Genomic DNA, 24,489 nt, shown 5'->3' with positions numbered 1-24,489 from the left:
CGAGAAACCCACTGGCACAGTGTGTCTCCATCCCCCTCTAGTGACAGACCCACAGAGAGGACCACAGCCTTGCATGAGCACTAGCTCTTTGTCAGCCCAGCAACCCCTTCAGATGGGCAAGCAGGCGAAGGCAGCAATATTCCCCACCACAAAACCTGGAACAAACTGCTCGTTTTAAAGGAGGGGGAAAACACTCCAAAACCACTAAGGGCTGTAAAACACAGGGCAGGCTTTGTTTTCCAAGTGGGCTTCTATTTGATATTTCTTCCACCAAATTGTTTGGGACAGTTCTTACTATTTATTACACGCTATCCAAATCATGTTCTGGATACAGAATAATTCATTTCCTCTGGAACCGAAGCACTGAATTATACTAGATTTTGGCAAACATTAAATAAGTATCCACCCAAGAGCCCTGTGGGGCAAGAGGGCATTAATTACAGGACAGAGGTATGGAGATTAAAGCCAAACCTCTTAGCTGATCTTGTCTCTTTAGAGACTAAGGAACAAAACAGATGCGTATGTTCTTGTGTTTGTAGTTGTCCAGCAGTGATTAGGAGCACCATGACAGGGAGGACAAGTTCCAGTTTTCTAGGTTGGCAATAACCTGCCTTTTGCTTGAGAGACCATCCCCTCTTCCAACTATCTCAGCCTTGGTGGCTTTATGACTGGTTGTTTTAAGATTAAATGAGCCTGGATTCCTACTGCAAACAATTTCTGTCTAAACGCTTCATCCCTCCTCTCAGTTCATATGTCTGTTTAATGCATGGAAAAACAGGCAAGAGGTGGGGAGAGGGGAAGGTATGATCATGTACTTCAGGAATGCATCACAGTCTGCAAGTATGCAGTGGTAAAGGTTGCAAAGGGAACTGTAATTCTTATATTGTAGCTGCTGGACTCAGCCACTATAGTATTTTCATACACTTATTACATAATGGTAACTGCTACATCAAAAAAAAAAAAAAAAGTCATAGAAGTCAGTCATAGCCTATGTACATCTAGTTACAATTATGTGCAACGATCTAAGGACCCTCATATACTGTTCCGTAAAAACTGCAATGGCCGAAGTGGCCTAGTTACATTAAAACTTCAAACTTGAAATATCCCTCTAGCATTAAAGTAACAAACTTAAAATACCAGTATTTACAATATTCTTTACAAACTCTGAGAAATATTACCTTTGGAAAACCCCAACTTTTGTGTAACAGTTCTTGCAATTTTAGATGTTGTTGCATCACTGTAAAGATACACTTCATCCACACTGTGCCAGTCCACATGCTTGCGACTCAACTTTAGACTATGAAAAGCTGCAGCAAAAAGGAACAACATTTAATTTAGATGGGTAAGAGGGGAAAAAAAAAAAGCCTCTTCAAACAGAGAGAGAGAGAAAGAGAGAGAGAAAGAAGGGTAATTTACATACAGGTTAAAATCTAGAGCTCCATTATACCTCAATCTGTATTACTTCTTACCTTAAGAAGTTTTTACATTTAGGATTAATCTGACCAGGACAAGCAGCAGTTGGCAGACCGCCTCTAAGGACATTTCACATCATTCTCCTCCCACTCTCATTTTGGGATGGTAGGTTTCTAAAACATTGCCTTAGCTGAAAACAAAAAAACAGGGGAGCAGGGCAATGCATCCTAAAATATTGCAGGTTGGTGTGATGACCAGGTGGCTGCCCCACGCAGTGTCATCACTAGAAAAAGAGCAATTTCACTGCTGTCTTCTCTCTCCTGTGTCTGTACAGCCAGATCCCTGGCTTTGACTGTCCTCTGCAGCAGCACAGAGGCTTTCAAGGCTCCATTACTACAAGGCTCCATTGCATTTCTTTCAGAAATATTTAAGAGCTGGAAATGCAGTTTAATGAGAAAGCCTCTGAATGGGTAATTTCTGGAACAGAACAGAATCTAGCTCTTTCAAAAACCACTAAGAGCTCTAGTGATTTTTGCGCAGTTATTGTGTTTTCCAGATTTGGAACTGATTGAACTCTGGGACCAACCTCATGACACACTGCCTGATTGTCGGGACCAAGGACAGCAGGCATGTTATAATGCAAATCAGAATCTCTCATCTAATGTTTGGAGCTTGCATGAGCAAAGCAGTACCACAGCTGTATTACTAGGAATTTGGATTTCACCTAAATTTGGAAATCTGCTGCTTAGGTCTGGTCTAAGGTGGGATATGCAACATTTGGAGAGCTGACAACAGCAAATGCCCTGTAACAAAAAGTGTTCTTAACTGTCACTGGTCTTGCTAAAAAAGTTCAAAGTCATGGAAAACACCCAGAGGGGTTGTTCTGGGTTTGGGGTTTTTCCCCTTAAAAGTGGAGTTCTAACCTGTCCTCTATTTCAAGCCACTCAACTGAATTTTTTATACTCTTCTAAAAACATTCTGAGAAAGCCTGAGCCATCATGATTTCATCTTTTAACTCTGCAACTGTACGAACCAGCCATGTTAAACTAGATGTTGTGACCTGTACTATTTTTTGCTTCTTTGCTAACGCAGAGAGACCTGATGTAGTCCAATGAAAAACTAAATGAAGTCTGTAAGAAACAAGGGGATTAGAAAAGGATTACTTCATAATAAACAACTGATTCCCAAAAAATAACTAGAACTGTATGACTGTTTTATACTGACAGACCAAGAACAGGAAAGGAAGTAAGCCTGCCTTTGAAGAGCAGACATGTCAGCTTAGAGTAATGACTGGCCAGAGCAAGAAGCAACCTACTAAGAACTCAATGAACATGTTTTCATGAGCAGCCCTGCAGGTGCAGAGATGAGTCCACATCCAGTAATCTCAATTTAGAACTGGAAAAGGAAATTTCCAGAAAAAACTTCCTCTTTCACGCTTGGAGACAACGCAAGAGAGACTGTGGTGTCCTGAGACTGGCACTGTAGTCTAGTGGCAAAGGCAAGGGACCTCCTTGCAGATGACTCTCCAATCTCCTCCATCCTCAATTCCATGACTGATGTAGACTTTCTATGCCTTCCATTGTCTAGCAGGTCTTTAAGAGCTGTTCCACCTGCATTCTGTAAAATCCCTCTCAGAGTATGTTCCTGGGGAAGCTGACAGAGGAGGGCTGGAAGTTTGATGCCTTTGGAAAGCACTGTGCTAAAGGTCCAGAGCATGCAGAGGAAGAGATGGAGAGGCCTGTGGCCGAGTCACTTATTACCACTGGCATAATAGGCAGCTGATGGAGAAGCAATCCTCGAACTTTTTCTGGAATCAAGTCCAGCCTCTCTGTTGGAAAGAATATACAGAAAGAAGCAGGTTTTCCCCACCCTGCATGAATTATTCTCACTCGGGAAGAACAAATTCCTAACTTCTACTCTTATGGTGCTCTTCAAAAACACCTAAGCTGAAGGACACATTGAAATCAATTACAAGGCATGCAAGCATTGAGGAACTGCAAATGAAACATCCAACACTACTTCTCTGCATATTTAGTAATGCCTTCAAAAGGTAAGCTGAAAAATCTGGTCTACTGTTAACACAGGCACCACATGAAACTACCAGTAGCCTTCAGTAGGACCAAACTTCCTTGTCTCTTGACAACAGAGTAACTTACCTCTCTGACATGTGTTGTCAACGTAACACACTGCATTCAAGGCCAGATACATTTTTTACAGCACCTAGCCTATACACCCTTCCTTTCTACCCAGCACCCATTAAACAAAAAAAACCCAACCAACAAACAAAATACAAAGTGTTTTTTTGTCCTTGCTTCTCAGTGTTCCTTCAACCACAAAGTATCAGGAATTTTAGGGAAGTGGCACAATCCAGAACACGCATATAGACAATTCTTTTTAGAGAATCTACCCATTTGCCAGTAAGATGATAAATTTTGCCATTTTAATTGACATGTTTACATTTTATTTTGCATGTCTTAGTAAGTTTTGTTTACCATCACCTTCACTGCTTTGCTTTTGAGTGCTTGTCCATGTGCACACTCCAGAACAAAGTCCAAACCAGCGGTAGACTCAATCACAGTGGCTGCAGGACATTTCAAAGGCACCAGCAGTCCAGTTCAGTATTTTGCACAAGTCTGGATAGCACTTCCAGGGTGTCTATCTTACCAAGCAGGGCAGACACATTCCTTTAAAAGTTAACAAGAATCACCTGGGTCAAGACAAACTAAGCTGGGTGCTCCACCTTGGCACTCTTTTTAAATCCCATGGGATGCAGTACTTAAAAAGTCTGCCTGAGGATCAATGCACCCATTCCACAGACCAGAGCACCCTCTTACTGAGGTAGGTTGAGATTTTGTTTCCCTTTTTTTAATTTATATAAACATTGGGATGTCTGTTCATCCTCAGACCCTAGATGGGATGTCCACCAGCACAACAGAAGTCCCCTAATAAGGGAAAATCTACTACCCTGAGCTCCAGGCATGCAAGAATATCCCTTCAAAAACAGGAGTGACACCCCAGCTTGTGGCTACTGTTGTGCTTCCTCTATCCTTACATAAGGATCTGTCCCAGTGACGACAATGTCTGGGGAGAGAAAAATGGCACACCCTTGCAGATTTGCACAGCAGAAACCCAGCTGAGAGAAGAGCTGCCCAGCTGAGATCAGTCACAGGGCTAAATGATCCACAAGTCACGTCTGCATGCATAGCTAGGCACAGACAGACAGTGCTTCTCTGTCATTATGCACAGAAGATACTCTTTAGGTAAAAAAAACTGCCCTGCAATAAGGTACATCTTAATGAGGGTCAACACTGTGCCGATGACTGTGAAGACATTCTTGGCTCTCAAAGAGCCCAACCAAAAGGAGCTGCTGTGGTTCACAGTCCCAGGGTGTGTTAATAGTGAGGCAGGGAACAAAAAAGTGTCTTTGGAGAGGATTTGACAGCAGTCTGAAAATTAGCATCCTAAAAAAAAAAATAATCAAAATATGCAAACTGTGCTTTCCAGGTATGGGATAACAAGGGCTGCCACTGCTGTTTTGAAACTGAGCATGAGGAAGAGAAAGTTATGTTTTCCTGAAGATGATGAGATGATAACACGATTTACATTTTCTCTGCAGAACAAATGGTAACTGTCCATATACTCTTGCATGCTGTAGAGGTGGTCAAACTGACAACTCAGGAGCTCTGCATATCAAGCGATGTCACAGTGTGTCAGGAAGTCACCAAGGCATGTCGTAGTGTGACTGAGGAAGCCAAGTTGCAGAATTCAGATTAGGCAGTGAGTATGGCACAGGGGATTGCTCTTCATGTTCATTCCTCTGCCTTCTGGGTCCTTCAGAAGCACACTTTCTACATTTGCAGATTCTTTCCAGGGCACCAGGCTAGAATGTTGCTGAGCTTCACCAAGATAACTGTGCCTATGGCATCACCGAACATCAGGCACTGATGATGAAAGGTCTCCTGTAAAACCACGGGACAGGCATCTCCCTCTGGACTAGACTTCTTGCAGCTTTGTTTTCACATGAACTACTTCTTTGACACTGGTAACATGCCCAGCTTTCTTAGCAGGTGTCTCCATAGGTGCATCTTCCCCAGTTGCAGAAAACCCTAGGTGTTCTGCACACTGCTTAGCTTTCTAGTTTGGGACTGAAGGCCAAGCCCATGAAAATGAGACCAATTTTGGTTTCCTTTGCAGCTGGGAACTAGAAATACAACATTTTTCAGGAATACCAACCAAGACAGACACCCAGAGTACCCCACTGAAGATGGAAGACAGCCTGATGCTAGACAGCAGTGAGCAAGCCATGCAAGAACAAGGAGAGAAGCATAGGGGAAGCGAGAGGGATCAAGAAAGGCATTCTTTCACCTGAAGAAAGCAATGGTTACTATCACACAAACCTCCAGCTTCACTGAGATAGAGGAACACAGAGGGAAAATTCCCTCTAAAAAGCTTAAATATGAAAAATGAAGAAGTAAACAAAAATACAGAATACATATTCCCGAAACCTTGAAGAACCTGGTCTCAATTAGACTGCAGAAACACACCTTGAGTCAAAATAACTGGAGAGTAACTGAGGAGCAGAAAGTCTGCACTACTTTTTATGCTCGTAGCACAAAATGCATGGAGGAGCTGGGGATGTGCAGACTGCACATGCACTGCCAGTGCACACATCCTCCCAGCTCAAGTGCTTGAGGAGCTGAACACCAACCTCCAGCATCAAGTGCAGACAGACAGGCACTTGAACATGGCATTTCACAGGGCCAACAGTTTAAAATTAAATACCTTTTAAGGTAAGCACTGGTGGTTTTTCACTTGATACTTTCACCCACCTGCCCAAACCAAAGCATAGGGTGACTCTCTTCTACCAGAGTCTGACGATGCTCAAGTCAAAATCAGTCTAGAGGAAAGCGTCTCTCAAGTGCTACGGGCTGATATTGCCTCCATCTCTGCCACAAAGGCACTGTCATTCCAGTCAGGCTAAAGACCAGAGAAAGGATACATACTGTCCAAAAACCTTTTCTGCCCTCTTTTTTTTCAAGGATTTTTAAATTAGTCTCTCCTGCAATCATTAAACAGTAGTTTCTGCACAAAAGCCTGCCACATCATACAGGTAGCTGAGAACATAATGTGGCTGCTGTTGTCCTTTCTTAAACAACTCCGAAGTTATGCTATATAAACCGGATGTACAGCTGTGGATTTTAAAACCCTTTCTTATTTACTTAAAAGACAAACACAAAACCATTAAAAAGGCTATTGCTCTTAATTAAAAAGAGCTGTTTCACATTGCTGTCATTTTTATATTGCACTTCACCACCTCTTAATTCATTGATGTCACTATTTTGTTACATAAGCATCTCCTTTTAATTTTTTAATGCAAACACATTCATCACCACAACTGAACATGATTTGGAGAAAAAGAGAAAAAAACCAAAATAATTTCAAAGTTGCAACCACAAAATAGAATGCAGAAGTCCTTTCTTACTGCTCAAGGCAGTAGTTGCACTTATTTACCTTTAACAGAATTCAGTTCCATGTGCAAGAAGAGGCAGAAAAAGGTTTACTATTAAACATTTTGATTCCAGACATTTTTGTTTGGACATCCTTATAGAAAAATATAATTAAAGGAAGTCAAAAGGCAAACATTTATAATATTCCCAGAGCTACAAGAATGTATGGTATGGCAAGAAGAACTCTAAAACTACTATGTGCATTTAAATTTTAAATTGAGGGTGCAGTTTTCAGAAGTCTGGTTCCCCCGTCACTGAAGTCAGTAAAAATTTAATCACTACTGGCTTTAGCAGTGGCAGAGAAAGATCAGTGACAAATACTTTTGAGCCTTCTGCAATCATTCATGGCTCCTGGAAGATCTACTTCCACTTTCTGAAACAAAAGTGCACATCAGCTGCTGCAAAGTTCAAAGTTGTTTCTTGCAACACAGCACCCTTTATCATGTGCTCTATAGAGCTTCCCCTTTTCTATATCGTATGTCCAAAGTCTCATTTCATTCCAGTACTCATACAAAAATTGCAGTAAAAATAATTTATAACATAAAATTAACGATGCATGTGTTAACCAAAAAAAAGTGGCAAGCAAAATATTATCTAGTATAAACCCTCCACTCCTTCTCTGACATAATTTATCTTGTACTAGGTCTGCTGTGATACTAAAAAAGTTTTTAGTTTATCAAAAAAGCCAAACTACATATAAAGAGTGTAAGAAACAAATGTGTACTGTTTTCATCACAGTCACAAATAATTATAATAAGGATTACTGCATGATACTGTTAGCATCTACTTTTCTCTAAGATTCACAATGCTTCTACTTTTCTTCTAAGATTATGATGCTTTTTCCTTCCCTTTTGAAGGAAATGGCATGAATACAGCTCAAGAATTTGAAGCATGTAAATCTAACACATTTAACTGATATAAGCAAACTAGAATCTAAAGCTTCCTAAGTCAGGAGTACTACAAAAAAGAAATCTACAATTACTGTACCTTGGGAATGCTTTCGCTTAAGACATGCAGCATCTGAATTCTCCTTATGTCCTCTCCACTTGAACAAAGAAGGGAGGGAGAAGGGAAGGAGGTACTGGAGAACTAAAAGTAAAAACACTGAGCTTCAAAGTAAAATTTTTAAAAGGGATGTAATTTTTAAATTAGTATTACCATTTTTAGAAAAAAGTTGTCACATTTCCTGAAAAAGTATATTTCTCTGTATCTATGTACACTTAAAAACCTGGCTTTGTAGCCAAAGCGTTAGGTCACATTATCCAAATTCACTTTCTTTACTCTTCATACACAGTTATGACACCACAACACAGCTATAGGTGTTAGTAAAAGACAGCTGGGGCACAGCATCATCAGATTCACCGAGTGCCTTTGCATTTACGTGTACAAAAGCACAATCACTCTACTTGGTATCGTGTAGAACACAGTAACCCTTCTTACATATATAATAAACATTTGAAAACACAACTCAATTTTAAGCACAGCTCCATTATTTTCCCCAAAGAGTCTAAGAACATTATTATGTTAGACTAGACAAAATGTCCTACTGTTACCCTGTTAAGTCCTCAAGAAGCTGCCTTCACAGCGATGCAACAGCACACACGCTTTGCTGCTGAGCTTCCCCTTGATGGTAAGGCAAGCCTGTAACTTCCATTAGACTTTCAATTGTCTTATTTCACTCCTCGTGAGAATACCAAAATATTGCACAGCAATCCAAAAGATTATTTTTCAGGGTTTTAAATACTGGCGCTGTGTGATTACAGAAGAGATACTTTAAGGTAAGTGAAAGCTGCTGCTAAGTAGCAGGTAAAGTTACGTGAGCAGGAAGAAGCTGCTTTTGCCACTTTTATGTAAGAGGGGACTTGTACTGACTCTTGATGACGATGATGAACACCTTTTATGCTTCTTTGGGGGTTCCTGAGCAACACTGAAAGCGAGGTCCTACAAATCTACATCTTCTGTGTTACTGCTCTGTGGGCCCTCACTCACACAAATAGTCTTTTAATTTCAAAACGTTGTAGCCTCAAAAACCTGATAGAGCCAAGAGAGTGTGTTTAAATCCAGTGGGAAATCAAGAGGCTCCAGCCTGGCTTCTAAATCCACAAAGTAATTTAGCTGAAATTACCTGAAATAATTTAGCTTGCTGGAGAGTGGGGAGAAATGCAACTGAATGACATCTTCCCTTACAAACACGAGGAGTAGTTAATACTCCATGATCCAGTAACTTAGGCCAGTACAAATGAATGATACTCCACGCTTGTGTCAACGGCTTTGACTGGCCAGGAACACTGGTCCAGGATCATGCCACTTCACACCCTCAGCTAACAGCTCTGTCAGCAGGTGCCTTAATACAGATGCAAGTGAGGTATATTACTATTGCACATGAGTTTTCTAAGGGAGAGGAAATTTAGGCTCGTAGCTACTGTACTTGGGACTTGATGGAATAATTTAGTCTGTAAAGTATCTTACTAGCTGTGGCAATACAACACTCGAGAAGAATATACACAGGAAATTCAAGAGAAGTATAAGAAAAAATGTTTTTCACTGTGAGGATGGTAAAACACTGGAACAGACTGCCCAGAGAGGTTGTGGAGTCTCCACTGTAGGAAATATTCAAAATCCCACTGGAAATACCCTGAGCAACCCACTCTCACCGACACCGCAGCTTTGAGCGGGGAGACTGGACCAGACCGTCTCCAGAGATCCCTCCTGATCTGCATGACTCTCTGATGCTATGACTATGACTCTCCCATCCACAGGTTAATTCAGCCAGCTGGGACAAAAATCTATATAAACTTTTTATGAAGAGAGAAAACATTATGTGAAATCTAAACCAAAACAACATAATGCAACTTTTCTAGTTTCTCTGGCATCTAAGAAGACCATGCTGAAATTCTGAAAAGAAAAACTAATAAACTTCTGCCATTTCAAAATCAATGCATTAAAAAAAAATAATTCTGACTCACAAGATTTTTTCTACATTTCCTATCATCTATCACAGAATCATAGACTTGATCACATGTAGAGGAACGAAGGCAGTGGGTTGATTTGCAGTGATGATATGCAGCTGTGGCCATGCCTCAGCGGCAGTGGGCTGATTGACATGGATGATGTGCAGCTGTAGCTCATTCCTGCTAAGTGGTTAAATAGCCCTGAGGAGTGTGGGAGAGGGGACTGGATGGAGGAGGAGCAGTGTGCTCTGACCTCTGGAGGAAGGAGATACAGCACATTGGTAGAATCTGACCAACGGTAAAGCCTTGTTGCAGCCTACTAGCTTTTTTGTGCTGCAACAATCACAGAGTAATTTGTGTCAAAGGGACTGCTGGGATTCATCTGCTCCAACTCTCTGCACAGGGCAGGGTCAACTTTTAAGTTGGATCCAATTTCAAGTTTGAATCAGGTTGCTCAGGCAATTTCCAGCTGAATTTTGAGCATCTATTTCTCTGTGCAAATACAATGAACTATGTCTCTTCCTATCTTACTATCACACACACTGAGCTTTCAGCTTCACTTCACCCCAGTTAAATGAATATACCTGAAAAAGATGATGGAGCAACAGATGATAGGTACTCAACTGTATTTATGATAGCAACAGCTAACTAAGTGTTCTTAAGGTAGAGATAGCAAACATTAAAGCTGTTAGAGGATATTATTTATACCAGGGACCACTTAATGATGTACCCTTTGAACCACTGCTCAGTGGTCTTGAATGGAAGAATTGGAACTAGCCCTCAGGCTAGCCTAGAGCAGTGGGAAGTATCACCTCCTGCTACCTCCCAGGAGCATGCTCAGCACTTGCTGTTCCTGCTCTGCTGTTTGGTACCATCACCACTAGACAGAAGGCAATTTTACCATGTCCCAGGCAGCTGTGGGTCTCACAAATTAAACCTCTAGCTGAAAGTTTGACTGTGACAAAAGCTGCTCCTCCATCCTTGACCGTCTCCCTGCACTTGAAGCGGTGGGCATCTGCCCGCTAACAGCTCTTCTGTGCTTGAGGAACTCACTGCAAGGCATATAAGGGCTCTGGCCACAAAGCAACAGAGAAAAGTCAACACTGAAGCAGAGACTTTGACCCTCCATCAAGAAGCTCTTGGTCGGAACATCACTGCCGTTATTATGGTTAAATACTGTTAGCAGAATATCTAGACTGAGAACCCTTAAGCATCTTCTGTGATCTGAGTTCACAGTCTTGTTTTATCTTACAATGGCACTTGATACTAATGAAATCTCTTGAGAATGCTGCTCCTTTAACAGACTACTTTTGGTAGATCCTGAACTCACTGTCTGCCTCAGTACACATAAAAAGCAGTTTCTAAATCTTACGTTATTCTGTAAGTTTTAAGCTTATCAACTGCTAAAAAGGTATTACGGTATTCCCTTCAAATTGGTTTCAACTGAAATACTGTTTTACAGAACACATGCTATAACCTAGGTTCTTCTCGGAAATATTTATAGAATTATTTTACAGTAGTAGAATGGTAGAGTGTAATCACTGGGTGAATACAATACAAGAAAGGCCAGTATTTCTGCCAAAGGCACAAGGGTATAACCCATTCGCAGTGTGATCAAATAAACACCCCTGATATTTCCACATTTAAAGGGCTGAAGTTTGATTCAAGTATTCAAAATTTTGAACCTAGGAATTTACATGAAAATGTCACTTGGCATCTTGTGTTGATACTAATTTATGTATGATAAGTTTGAAGAACAAATTGTTCTTACGAAGGACAAGCAAAGCCAATATATTAAAAAGCCTAGTGTTACCTGGATGAAAAAAACCAAGTACCAGAAAAATTAATTTGAGGGCCTCAAACCCTCTAACTACCAACACCGCAGCAGAACAACAAATCAGACCTGGAAGCCCAAATATACTGTTACAGCAGTGCAGCATCTCATTTAGGGGTTTAAGGTATCATCAGTCAGCTGTTTTTAGCGTAGACTTGAGCAGCAGATGCCAAGCTCTACTCCTCAATACACCTATAAAATGACAATGTGCTGACTAACTGCTCAGAAAAATTAATAAAATTACTTTATGTAATGACAAGCCAGAAGATGCCTTCCTGAAATCTGCCCATATGCAGATTTGCATTTGTGAAAATTTGTGATTTGCATTAATTCAAACGCAGGCTGCTGACATTCAGTTTCACAACAGTGCAGTCCAAACGCAGCCAAACCAATAATTCCTCACCCTAAGCGTGGTTTCCTCCTGTAGCTGTATCAGTTACTCTGACTTAGAAGACAGAATAGTAACGCCCTTTCCTGTATTTATCAACAATAAAGTGAACTATTTAAACTGAAAAAAACATACATGGAATTTCGCCAGGATCAAAGTAGACTCTGGTGTGATGAGGTGTGAAATAGAGCCTGGTCAAGCTATGGAGGAGATGGGTGATGCCCTTGCAATATTTGTTTGCACCAGGACTTCAGCAGCATTCCTCTGGCCTGGTTTTGGGCACCTCGGGAGGCAGACCTTCAGGCAGAGTCAGTGAAGGGAGAGGCTCATGCCCACAGCATCCCTTCCTGACACATCCTGGTCCATGGTGGTCTGGGGTGTCAGCTGTCACATGCCAACACCTCCTGTCCATGCCGCACTTCAGAGTTCACTGGTCAGTGTAGATGGAGGTGTTCAGAGATGCCAACACATTCAGAACAAAGTATCTCTCCAGAAATCTCAGAAATTTTGACTTTCTGTAAGCAGCAGATAGAGCTATGGTACCTGGGAACCATGTCTCTGAATTCCTATGGGACATAACCTTCTTGGAGACAAATCCAGGTCAACTAGATATGGAAAATCTAAAGGTTGCATTAACCTGCTTGGACAGCCCTAAGAAATAAAGTGCCCCATCCCTGTGTTGTGCCGTAACAAATAATATCCCTGAGAAAGTCATGCCACTGCTGAGACCAACAGCTCAGCCGACCACTGAAAATGATCAGGCATCAACAGGAGTCAGCAACATCAGGAACCATAAATGCAGCCCATTTTGCAAGGCATGAAATTAAATACTTTTTAAGGATGAAAACTAAAATACCATCCCTCTGCTCTAAAATGAGCAGAGGGATCTCCTGCTGAAGCAGTGGTGTCCAGGCTGCCCCACAGAAAACAGGACTTGAGAACATCATTCACCTAAAGACTGTCATGTGCTTTCTGTTATCGTCAGCATCTACAGCTTCACATGCTCCCAAATGACACTGGAAGTAGCGTGGGCATTGTATTACTTACAGGCCACAGGTTGGAGACCCCTATTCTGAAATATTTTGCGCTTTCAGAGGCAGGTTTGCTTGGATTAAGAGTTTAATAATGGGGCATTTATTCACAGACATCTTATCATCAACAAAAGCTCTGGATGAAGCTTAGTTATTTCCCTGTTAACATGCTGCAACCCAAAAGCAGAATTAATAAATCAAATCGCTGGAGTGGGAAATCTTTTCTAGATGCAAGTGTACTCTCCTAACGTGGACCTCAAAACTAGAGACATGAGGAAAGAAGACAGGCACTGCTTGCTGAGCAGTTACCCTTCACAGGTAATGCACACAGTGCTCACTATCGGTTTTTGCAAAGACGGACTCATCTGTACAGATGACTCCACACACAGACGGGAAGCAGCATCACCTGCCCTGTGGTTGAAGAGGGTGATTCCATCGCCAGCAATGCACTGGGCAGGCTGCTCAAAAGTTGAAGGGGCTGAACACCTGGAAAACTCGCTAGCAATTCCATTTCCTTCACAAAAAGATTTCAGAGGACAATAAAGAAAGAAGTATGGTTAAACTGCATGTATATTGTCAACTGAGTCTTGGATACTAAGTTCCAGCATATCATACGTTACCCCGAGATAGCAGTCAATAAAAGAAAATTATCCAGAACACGAGCAAAGCGGAAGCTGCTCCTAACTTCTCAGCCTCCTGCCACCATTTAGAGCATGGCTGGGGTCACATCAAGAGCTGACAGGTTTGTCTACTGCGTATCAACAAGATGCTTGTTGACAAGCTGGTTTTTTGCTATTCATGATGGCAACTGGCACATTCATGTAAGAAAGTAATTATTAAAGTATAAGAAAAATAGGAAAGCGACTATGACAGCAGATTGTATTAATTTTGCTGAGGAATTAGAGGAGATGGCTATTTTTTGTTCATTTACGGTGCTTTATCATAGCATTGTGAAGAGTTACTTAGCTTCCCAATGATATTTACAGATCTATTCACTTTCACTAGTCTTAACAGCTACCTGTAAACGTCAATGGGACCAAAATATGTTTCATACAGGATACAATTTCAACAATCTGTAGCATTTAAGACATCTACAAACTGAATTCAGCACTTCCCCAACTAATTGTGTTTACTTCATCAGCAATAATGCAAATTGTAAAGCAACTCCCAGTGCCATGTGCAGATGGCAATCAGGGATGCCAGCTGATCAGGGATGTATTGAGAGGCATATTATAATGAGAAAACCACTTTTCACACTTACTGTTAGCCATAATTTTCCTGCAGCTCTATTACTACACAAAAAAAATCCCAAACCAACCCCTACTGAAAGTTACTGGTGTCTTGACACATGGTCCATTTTGAAGTGACTCCATACATAGCTTGGGGTTTTGGTTGTTTTGTGGTATGTTTTTTTTGCTTTGCCTTTTTTTTTTTTTTTTTAACTTCAGTTTTAGAAAAGGCACTGGTGCCTGAATTTGGAATTCCTTTTTCTGATCTTTTATGTTTTCATAAGTATCAGGGATTATATCCTTCTCAGCACTCTCCCCAATCTCACCAACCTCAAATCTGAAAAGTTTTGCTCCACAGACCAGACTATTTCTAAAAATCCCTGACCTCTCTTCCTTACTCGCTAAGGAGAACCCAAGTATAAATGAAGCCATCTTTCCTTCCATCAGAAGTTAAGCTACCAAAGGCTGGAAGCACCCAGCAGTCATAAAGATGTGCTTTTCCTATAAAAGCATACGAGCCTACCACAAACAGCACTGCACTCACAGCAGAGCTGCAGCTGTAGTAACAAAGCTGAGCTTTGTACCAGTACACTGGAACAATAAATAACTACAAACACACGGAAATACAGGTAAAAGTGCCTTTCAAAAGGGCAGTTGTGCTGGCACAGTGCTGTGGCTCAAGAGGTCACACCATTTTATGCACCTACTTGACAAAGCTGTTAAAGCAGAAGACTGTAGAAGTACTGCAGACTTGGCCAGAGGAAAAGGTCTTTTTTAAATAGAAGAAAAAAATATTCACAGAATCCTCACTAGCTTTGAGGGGAATTAGAAACTTCACTACTCTCTGTACTGTTGAAAAAGCTCCTTAAGTCAAGAAATGATATTCTGGTTTTCCTTACAGTAATTATAGAAGTACCCTGAATACTGCCTTGCTTCCAATTTATTAACAAGCTTTTAGTTGCGTGTTCAGGCAGTTCACACAAAAGAACTCCTCCATGTTCATGGCCAAAACACAACCATTCCTACGCTGTGTAACTGCTTTGTACAATGTTGTAGTTTAACTAGTTTAAGATAAAGCTGCTTTATGAAAAATAACACAGCCAAAACCCTACAATAAAATATATTGTGAAGCCTCTGTACTTGCAGCTCTTGCTTTGTAGATTATTCACCAAGGGACAACCAACAAACAGAAGTGAAGTGCCAAAGCCAAGAATACTGATCTTTCACTGTGCTATACTTACCCTGAGCAACCAATTCAACTGTGTACATTAAATAACAGATCAGTAACTTCAGAAGGCTGTTCTTAAAAATGTGAAGTGCATGTGACAGACTCCCAGGAACACTAACTGAATGTCCTCAGCCTGGTCATTAAAATATAAGGACTTCCATAACAGAATGAATGCCCAAGATTTACTATAGCTGAAAACTACTTCAATGAATTCACAGACTGAACAAGAATGGAAGAAGAAATGTGATCTGTAAAACTGGTACTCCCTTTAGGGCAGAACTAGGAACGCTGGCCAGAGAGCTAATAACCAGTTTGCATTTGGGCACTGACTCTTCTTGTCACACCAAGAGATTTCAGTTTTGCAAGTGCGATTGCAAACACAATTAAAAGATATGAAATGTGAAGCAAAATGGGAAGAAGGACTTTATCCACGAATATAATTTTTGCAGCATTCATCAAATGCACTGCAGCAGGAAATCCTGCAACATCAAGATGCGCTGAAAAACAGGAGAGCAAACTGATGCCTGTAACAATGTTCCTCACTATGTAGGGTGCAGAACCAGTACAGATCACATTATTTCTTAAGAAAACCAGACCCCAACTGTCCAGAAAACATACTGTAAGAATAGTGATCTAAACAATCTTACCGCCCTTCCCGTCAACAGGTTTTGATACTTTCATATCAAAGTTCTCTTGCACCTGCTGGCCTTTAAAGCGGTTGAGATGCTCCTGTTCTATTAAGTTACTTTCTTCTTCTTCCAGAGGTTGCCATGTACCATCAATAAACCACTGTCCACGCATTACAGGGATCTTTTCCGTTTCTGAAATCAAACAAGAGATTTTTTATGCACAAATCACAAACTGACAGTAGATAAGAAGGAAAGGGAATTCTGTTTGGTGTTCTGATGAAAAAGTTACACACTCCCACTGCTGGGGATGCTAACAAGGTAACCACAAATACCTCGAGTAACACCACCAGCTCTTCCCATGGGGCTGAAATGCGTGGTGAAGGTAGTACTAATCTGCAAACACCTGAGCTAACACGGCCAAATCTTCAGGGTCAGGATGTGAGAGACGGACAGAAAGATGAAAATTCTGCAAAATTTGTTAAGGGTTAAGTTCTAACAACAGTCCAGCTTTATTGGGATGTACTGCTCTCTACCCAGTTACCTTGAATTTTCAAAAAATTAGGAACATTGTGAGACTCATGCTCCTCTATAAAGTTTGACTGATAACAACCACTGGTTTCAAAGTTACCGAAAGGATGCAGAATGAGGAGATACAAAACCACTCACCATTACCCTGCCTGCAGAGTCTTCTTTCCTTTGGGAACTGCACTTACAAAATCCAAGTTACAGATCAATTAGTAGAAAGGATGATTTTAAAGAAATCGTTAAGAGACATTAAAGGGCTTTTTTTATTAAAACGAGTTTTTCACCAAGGGCTGTTCTCTGTCACTGCCATTCTAGTTTCAGTTTTGGCACTTCAATCGAGGAAACTGGGTGCTGTCCACGTGACAGAAGTCTCTCTGAAAAATGTATCCTGGTGCTTAATTCTTCATCAAACTGTGCTTGATACCCACAGTAACTACTGGACTGTAGGGAGCAAGAATTCTCTTTCTTATTCCCATTCTTGCAAGCAAGCTGAGACAGTAGTATCTAGTGTAGCTCAGCTCAGAATTTCTCCTCCTCCGCCTGGAAAATCAAGGAGAAATATTACATGTGCCTGTGCTCCACAAGCCTGTAAGACCCCAACCTCTGGCCTCATGGGGCCAGCAAAGATACAGGTCTGCTGAGACCCCAGAGCAGTTGGACCATGTATAGAGAGGACCAGCCAGATGCAAACGTCTCGTGTGTGTACATACTAATGGCACAAGTTCTCCGAAGCAGGTAAGAACTCAGCCACAAAAGAAGAGGCTTAAAAAAGGAGATGGGGTAAAAAATAGGCTCTACGAGTCAAAGATCTGCTTCTACCTGGAAGGTGGAAAAAAAGCTGGTAAGGACAGCTTGGAAAAGAAACAATAGATGCAAAGAGACAGCAAATGAAAATCAGGTAAAAAACAAACAAGAAATAATAGAAAGCATGGAGATTTCAGAATTACTGAGCAAAGGAAGGGATTTATCTGATCTACCACCAGCCCAGTACAAGCGCAGCTGGGCAAGGGGACCTAGCCAAGGGCAGTGGTTTTTAGCCCGGTCACACCGCCCTGGTAGCACAGCTACTAGCTCAGGTCATGAAAGCATCTGCTTCACAGAGCACTGCACCACAACTGGGCACGTCCTGCTAAGCTTGATCGTGGTTCAAAAGTCTCTGCACTGCCCTTCGTGACAGACATGCCACTAGTGTTCACTGTGCCCGTGGGCGCTAGTATATACCAGAAGTATTTTTTATATTAACTGCTTACAGATGAGAACTCCAAGCACCTGCATAATTTACTTGGAACCTCTAAACTATTTTGAATTCGTCACCTCTCAGATCACTGCACCTACAAGCTATGAATGTAAAAGGAAAATCCCCTTGCAATAAACTCCCCACAGGGCAAGTAACATTCAAAATGTTCCAAAGCCGATTCTGAATCCTTTCTGATAACAGATTTACAGGAACACACTATTTCCACAGTGCTAGAAATGATGATAAGCTCTTAAAACTACACCTTTGTAACAGGAGGGCACACTTGGGGGTGATGGCATCCTTCAGTTGGTCCTGCAGCAATCAGCAAGGAAAGATGAATATCAGGAAAGTTCACAGCAGGGAGGGAAGCAGATGCTGGAAGCAGATGATCTGGAGCAAGGAGCACAGATGACTACTGAACTCTCACAAGTGCTCACACTGGGACACATGCTCTCCCAGTTACCAAAGCATTCTCCTGACTGGGAATCCTGCAAGCAACCCCTCTATACACACGTGGCACAATACAGACTGAATTTTCCAGAACAATGGCTCCCAGCACTGCCAGTCTCTCTCATCCCAACTTCCCATAGATCCCAGGTTCCTCCAGCAGGCATCAGGCATGCTAGTCCACCCCTCCCAAGTCCCCCAGAGCACCATTCAAACTCTTTGATCCCTCCTGCATCCTCAGCTCTGCCTATATATAACACAGACAACTCGGGTCTTGTTGGCCTAATCAAAATGCAGACAGAAGTAGTGCAAGACCCAGTTCTGCCATTCAACTTCTGTTTGCACTGCTAAAATAGCTATTCCGGAGAGAAGCCAATTGTTATGCACTGAATTTCTAACATTCTGGATGTTGATGATCCATCAGATGAATAAAGAGGTTGGAGTGTTCAAAAGGCATGGTTAATGAATGAAAACTAATCCCAAATATCGGAAGAACAAAAGGTCCGAGTGGCTTTACACTGCAGAAGTTAATAGTCACTACAAATTACATACAAAATTCAATTGTTTATGAAAATCTAAACTAACTTTGGAGTCCACACCCCATCAATGAGTATTTAGCTTTCATGGAACTAAAGTTAACCACGGCAGCATTAGTTGTCACTGTATACAGCACCTTCTCATCATGCACTTGTCTTAACTTTTTACATTTTACGCCTGTCAGGTATCTGCATTTTTCCGTAAAGCTAATACACACAGATCCAGTTAGGCTGCCCTTACAAACAAAGCACTGTCTGTAGGGAGAACCAAAATGCACATAATACATAAGCGCAGATAAAGGATCCCATTGTTGCTGAAGCAATGACACTACTATGTCAGATGTTAATCCTTGCTGGGAAAATCTGTAAGCAACTCCTTAATTCTTCACTAAGCATTCTGATGAGGCTCCATTCATTGAATACATTAAAAGATATTTTAAAAAAATATCATATGAATACTATTTTGTACTCCAAACTAAATGAATACAAGACACCTCTTTTTCAGTTCTGAAGGGCTTTAAGTTTTTCACATGGGAATTTCCACCTACAGATTTCTAAAATTCTAAGCATAAAGCACTAAAATAAACATTTTCAGGCTCTTTTTGCCTGAGGGAAACTTCCTCGTAGTGGTTCTTTACAAGAGTAGACTGTAACACTCAAGAGCAGCTCCCAAACATAAGATGGGCAGTGCCTTTTCCAGAAAGGCTCAGCCAGGAAAAACTGGCATGTTTGAAACAAGAAAAAAATTATTGTAAAATCTTTACAGGACAGTTTAGTTTGGGATAATCTAATATACCTGGCTCACGGTCTGCATAGGATGTTTCTATGGAAATACAAATCACTTTCACATCCAAAGACAGATTATTATGGAGCTTTGTTTTCAGACTAAGGTTTTAAAACCTGAGTGAGGCAATTCTGTTTTCCACAGCTCAGTGGGGACCCAGGAGTTGCTTGGGTTTTTTTTTTTTCATCCTCTCCTTTAAACTGCTGCATGCTATGTGTGCAGCCACAGCACCCTGAACTGCAAGCTTGTCTTATTTCACGTTGCCAGCTGGATGGCAGGTTTGATCACGGTGCTACTGGGAAACCTCCAGAGAAAACCACCTAGTTGAGGAAGCAAGTAAGTAACATTTCCTTCCATCAGAAGCAGTTTAGTTTTAAGAAAAGCGAACACTGTCTTTCAGAACCAAAACAATCAAATTTGTGATCACAGCTCACAAAGAACCATTTCACCTTCTCATCAGAGAGGAGGCTCGGTAAAGTGGGGAAGTACAACTTCCCATTAACATTTGTGTTTTTAAAACTGAACAACAATGGCTATAATATTAGAAGCATGTTAATGCTGGATTTCAGTCCAGGTCAAAGTCTAAGTCCAATCATAACGATGACGAGAACCTATTGGTGCTAAAAGTCACCAGCTTCAAAAGCAAGTGGCATTTCAGTTATGAAGAAAGAGAGGTATATTAATGGTAATTACACTGAATCTGCATTGGGTGGGGAAACAGTGTGACTGTAACACAAGAGGAGATTTTTCAGTATAATTTGTTGACTGTGGGAAAGAGTAAAGGCACACCTTCATGAACACAATCCCTGGGTTTAATCTTGGATATGTGCTATTGCTTAAAGGTATCTCTGTGATTCACCTACAGAACTTGATGGAAGCTATTACAGTAATCACCATTAAAAAGTGATGAACTAAAACCGCCATTTTAACACCCAATTTCACTCACTCCTGTCCATCTTCAACAAATTCATTCATATCTTGGATATTAAGACAGTTTTAGAAAGCTTAAACTACATTCTTTCAGTTATTTTTGTTTTATGGGAGAATCAAATACACTGATATCTACATCATGTTGTAATTTAGCTTTTTTTTTTTTTACCAGTATAGAATCCAGCTCTGTAATATGAAGTGCTATTTAACTTTGTCCCTACAATCCTGATCCCTAGAAAAGGATTTGCCTTGATTTCTTTACTGCCTTAAGTCTTATGCCATATAATCTGCAGTTGGCAGTGTTTCAGACTGAAAGATACCGATATATTTGACTGGTTATACACTTGCATGTTTTATTTGGACAAGAATTTCTAAATAAATTTGAATGGAACGGCAGGGATTATGAGCTGATGAAAGGCACTTCATTTTAATTAGTCGTACATATTTTACCGCTTTTAGAGGAAATTAGTTTAAGAGATCTAGACTGCAACAAAGGATTTATTTATTTTTACACAAAAAGGTCTTTTTTTCCTGAAAATCCAAAGAATAAAACACAAGTGCTGTAATTAATGGTGTGATGTGAGAACATGAACAATTTGCATTACGATAATCACCTAAATCCTATGAATAATAAAAATTAAGTTAAAATAAAAAAATATATGCAACATGTAGTATACATGCAGTAATTTATATACGTATACCTCAGCTACTCTTTTTTTGTGAAGATCTTTAAACTGTGTGATCACATCCAATATAAACTGCATGCAAAGGTTAACTAATCCATAGAACACAGTATGAAAAGTAGTGAGCAGAACTTGCCTTCATTTTCCTTCTTTTACTACTACATCAATGCTATCACTTGTTTCTTTCCACCACACTGCCTGAAACAGTGTACACCTGAATTTAAATATTGTACAGCTCAAACTGTGGCTCACATAACCCTCTTTCACCTTACTTGAATCAGAACCAAAACGCTGAAAACCTAAAATGATACAGAGATGGTAAGTAAAGGTTATTAAACAAGCAGCCAAAAGGAGGACTGCTTTGGAAAAACCAACACCGGCTAGCATGCAACCTGGAAGATAAACAAGATAGAATAAAATTATAAAAGAGCAAGATTCCAGTGAACTTCTGTTTCATTGCTTCAAAGCTGAGGTCCTGCTGAGATAGCAGGGTTAAGGTGCTTCTGGCACTACTCACTCATAATCTGAAGACACCTGTAATAATTTACCCACAAATCAGATCTAAAAAGTTAATATAATATTCAAAGGCTCAGAAATTTAAATTAAAGGTAGTGTTTTGCTGAAGCTGACAATCCCAATTTCCCAGCTCCCCAAGCCCAAAGCCAAAAGGTTGAACAAGAAATACAAGCTCATAAAATGCAGCCAACTCTAGTTGCTTTTCAGTGTAGTAACTTGCCTTCCTTAAATTTGACTTCCTTACTACTACAGTTGCAAACAATTTGCAGTGCATGAGGATTACATCTGCACAAGTTGAACGTACTAGTGAGGCCACCATATGTGACATCTCAATCTGAAAGCTATTTAAATAATAAAGAAGTGCCCACACATTTACCAAGGATTTACCAAGGAAAAAAGAGTTTGGTGGTGTGGTGTTTGTTGGTTTTTTTTTCTTTTTTTATTATTCCTCCCAAGGCCTGCTAAAAGTGCTGAAAAGTGCTGAACATCATCCTGGAGCACAGCACTCCTAGCAATTGTAATACACACAAGAACTTGGATCATTGACATGAGCCACTGAAGTAAATGTATTCCAGAATAACATGCAGGGTACTGTTGGAGACTTTGTAAGATTTTCTATCTGTTCCTATTTTAACTGGGCGAAAATCATACTTTGGGTATATTAACTACTGCTCTGCCTGTAAGACTTTTCACTAGTGCAAACACTGTTAATTATAAGGATGGGTATTACTCGACCATCAGCATGCCTCCTACCTACGCTGCAGCCATGGCCACTGCTGCCTCTACAGCCATAACGATTTGCAGATTCTACTTTTGCCAGTGCAAATGCACAGAGTGCAGTTTGCAGGACAAGAACTGTTCCTCTTACTTAAGTTCCTTGTGGTTAGGTTTGTAGAGTCTCGCAAAGGAAAAAAAAAAACCAAAAAACTCATGAGGACAGGAAGCCTTATTATGAGAACAAGTGGTTATAGAAACTCATCGTGAGACTGAAGATTCCTGTGTTTTACAGTCAGGGACTTGATCATGCATGCTGGGTGAACAAGCAGGTCTTATAATAAAATAGCCCCAAACTACAACTTCATTATTTCATGTTTGCTAGGTAACATAACTGACTTGTAGAGTTTCTTTTTTCCCCAATAACTTAATGCTCTACAGCTTTCTAGCTATTCCCTAACATATTATTTCAGAATAGAGTAGGTTTTGTGACATTCAAGTAAATGGAGCCACTCATTTAATCGCAGCCCGGGTGACCTTCCTTCATTTAACTACAAACACATGCAATCTGTTCTGCTCTTTCAAAAGGAACAACATAACCTGAAGAGGAGTTCAAGGGTGAAATCCCGGTCTCAGAAAACTAAAGAGAGCTACATGAATTTACAGATCCAGGCTTTTATTTTTTATTCAGTATCTGAGATGAAAAGAGATTTCATTCACTGAGCAGTAAAGATTATTATTTTGCTGGTCCATCAAATTGCTTTATTAAACCAATTTCAAAATTACAGGTGGAAGTTACTTTTGACTTTCACAGCCACTAAGCACATTAAGAGCAATCTGATTGGCATAGATGCGATTTTCTTCCCAGACTCTGATCTACAGAGCAGCTACACATGCGAGCCGCCGTGTTTGCTTCAACATTAGATGCAGCAAGGAACACGTGCTTTGCTCCACTGCGAGTGTGAATTGCCCCTGTTTTACCGAGACCACTTGAAGTATTCAAGCAACAACTTCTGTTTTTCTCCTGAACCACTTTTAATCAGTATGCACTATGAACTGAGCAATCCCAAACAACAACAAAAGGCTGACCTTCGGGGCTGGTTCAAATGTCAAATGCAGAAGGAACCCCTCAAAAAGAGATTAATGCCCTCAAAGTCATCTCTCATCTCAATTGCTATGTATCACCCAAAAACACAGGGTGTATCATGTTTTTCAAGAAGGGTTTTTCTGGTTTAATAGTTTAATTAACATTTCTACAAGTGCTCTTTACACAGACCTGAACCCAATGGGCCAAGTCAAAATCCTAAAGCTCGCCTTACTAGCCACATCAATGATGAGCAGGCAACGCTCATCAAAAAAACTTCGGAGTGTTCAACCATGAAACAGGGCTACAGTTTTAAGTTTAGAGCTTTATTTTTTATTGGATTCTTATCAATTAAAATAGCTTGCCAAATTTCACTGCTAGTACTCTGAGGTGAAGCACTTCCACCAGCAGTATTTGCGGCTGGAGTCAACAAGCTGTAGGAGCTAGTCCCTTATCAGCTCTTTTCTCCCCAGAAAAACTTGCATTTTTTGAAACCGCATGAGATGAAAGCTAAACTGACCCACAAAAGAGCAACTGTGCCACATGACAAACATGTGAGTACCTCCTAAAAGGTAAGCACATGCTCAAATCCCATTGGAAGTCACGAGACTTTTGCACAATCACACTCTCTGCTCAGTGTGTGTGCTCTCCTGACAGGCGCTCGTCAATCAGTCTTTGTTAGCAAGCTCTCACCAGCACCGAGCAGCAGCGATCACCTACATACACTTTGAGCCAGTAGGTTCCTATACAGGAATATCTTAAAAAAAAAAAAAAAAAGCAAGATTTTTCCTGTGCATACCTCAGACCTACCACTAATGAACAA

General features: G+C 40.7%; 1 protein-coding gene across 2 annotated transcripts in view; it reads right to left on the bottom strand.

The window, feature by feature from the left end:
• Window positions 1–24,489, bottom strand: part of DDHD1 (DDHD domain containing 1) — a 68,001-nt gene that overhangs the window by 35,822 nt on the left and 7,690 nt on the right. Inside the window, exons 2-4 of one of the 2 annotated variants that reach the window (XM_055716653.1) lie at window positions 16,229–16,402; window positions 7,908–8,009; window positions 1,179–1,307 (exon numbers count right to left, since the gene is read on the bottom strand). In XM_055716653.1, coding sequence (XP_055572628.1) covers window positions 1,179–1,307; window positions 7,908–8,009; window positions 16,229–16,402 — 405 coding nt within the window. The remainder of the gene's footprint in view (window positions 1–1,178; window positions 1,308–7,907; window positions 8,010–16,228; window positions 16,403–24,489) is intronic. The other variant, XM_055716654.1, reaches the window with a different exon arrangement.

Source organism: Falco cherrug, chromosome 7 (genome assembly GCF_023634085.1).
Source record: "Falco cherrug isolate bFalChe1 chromosome 7, bFalChe1.pri, whole genome shotgun sequence".
Classification (NCBI taxonomy): Eukaryota; Metazoa; Chordata; class Aves; order Falconiformes; family Falconidae; genus Falco; species Falco cherrug.
Note: the sequence above shows the minus strand (reverse complement) of the source record. Positions and strands in the feature narration are given on the sequence as shown.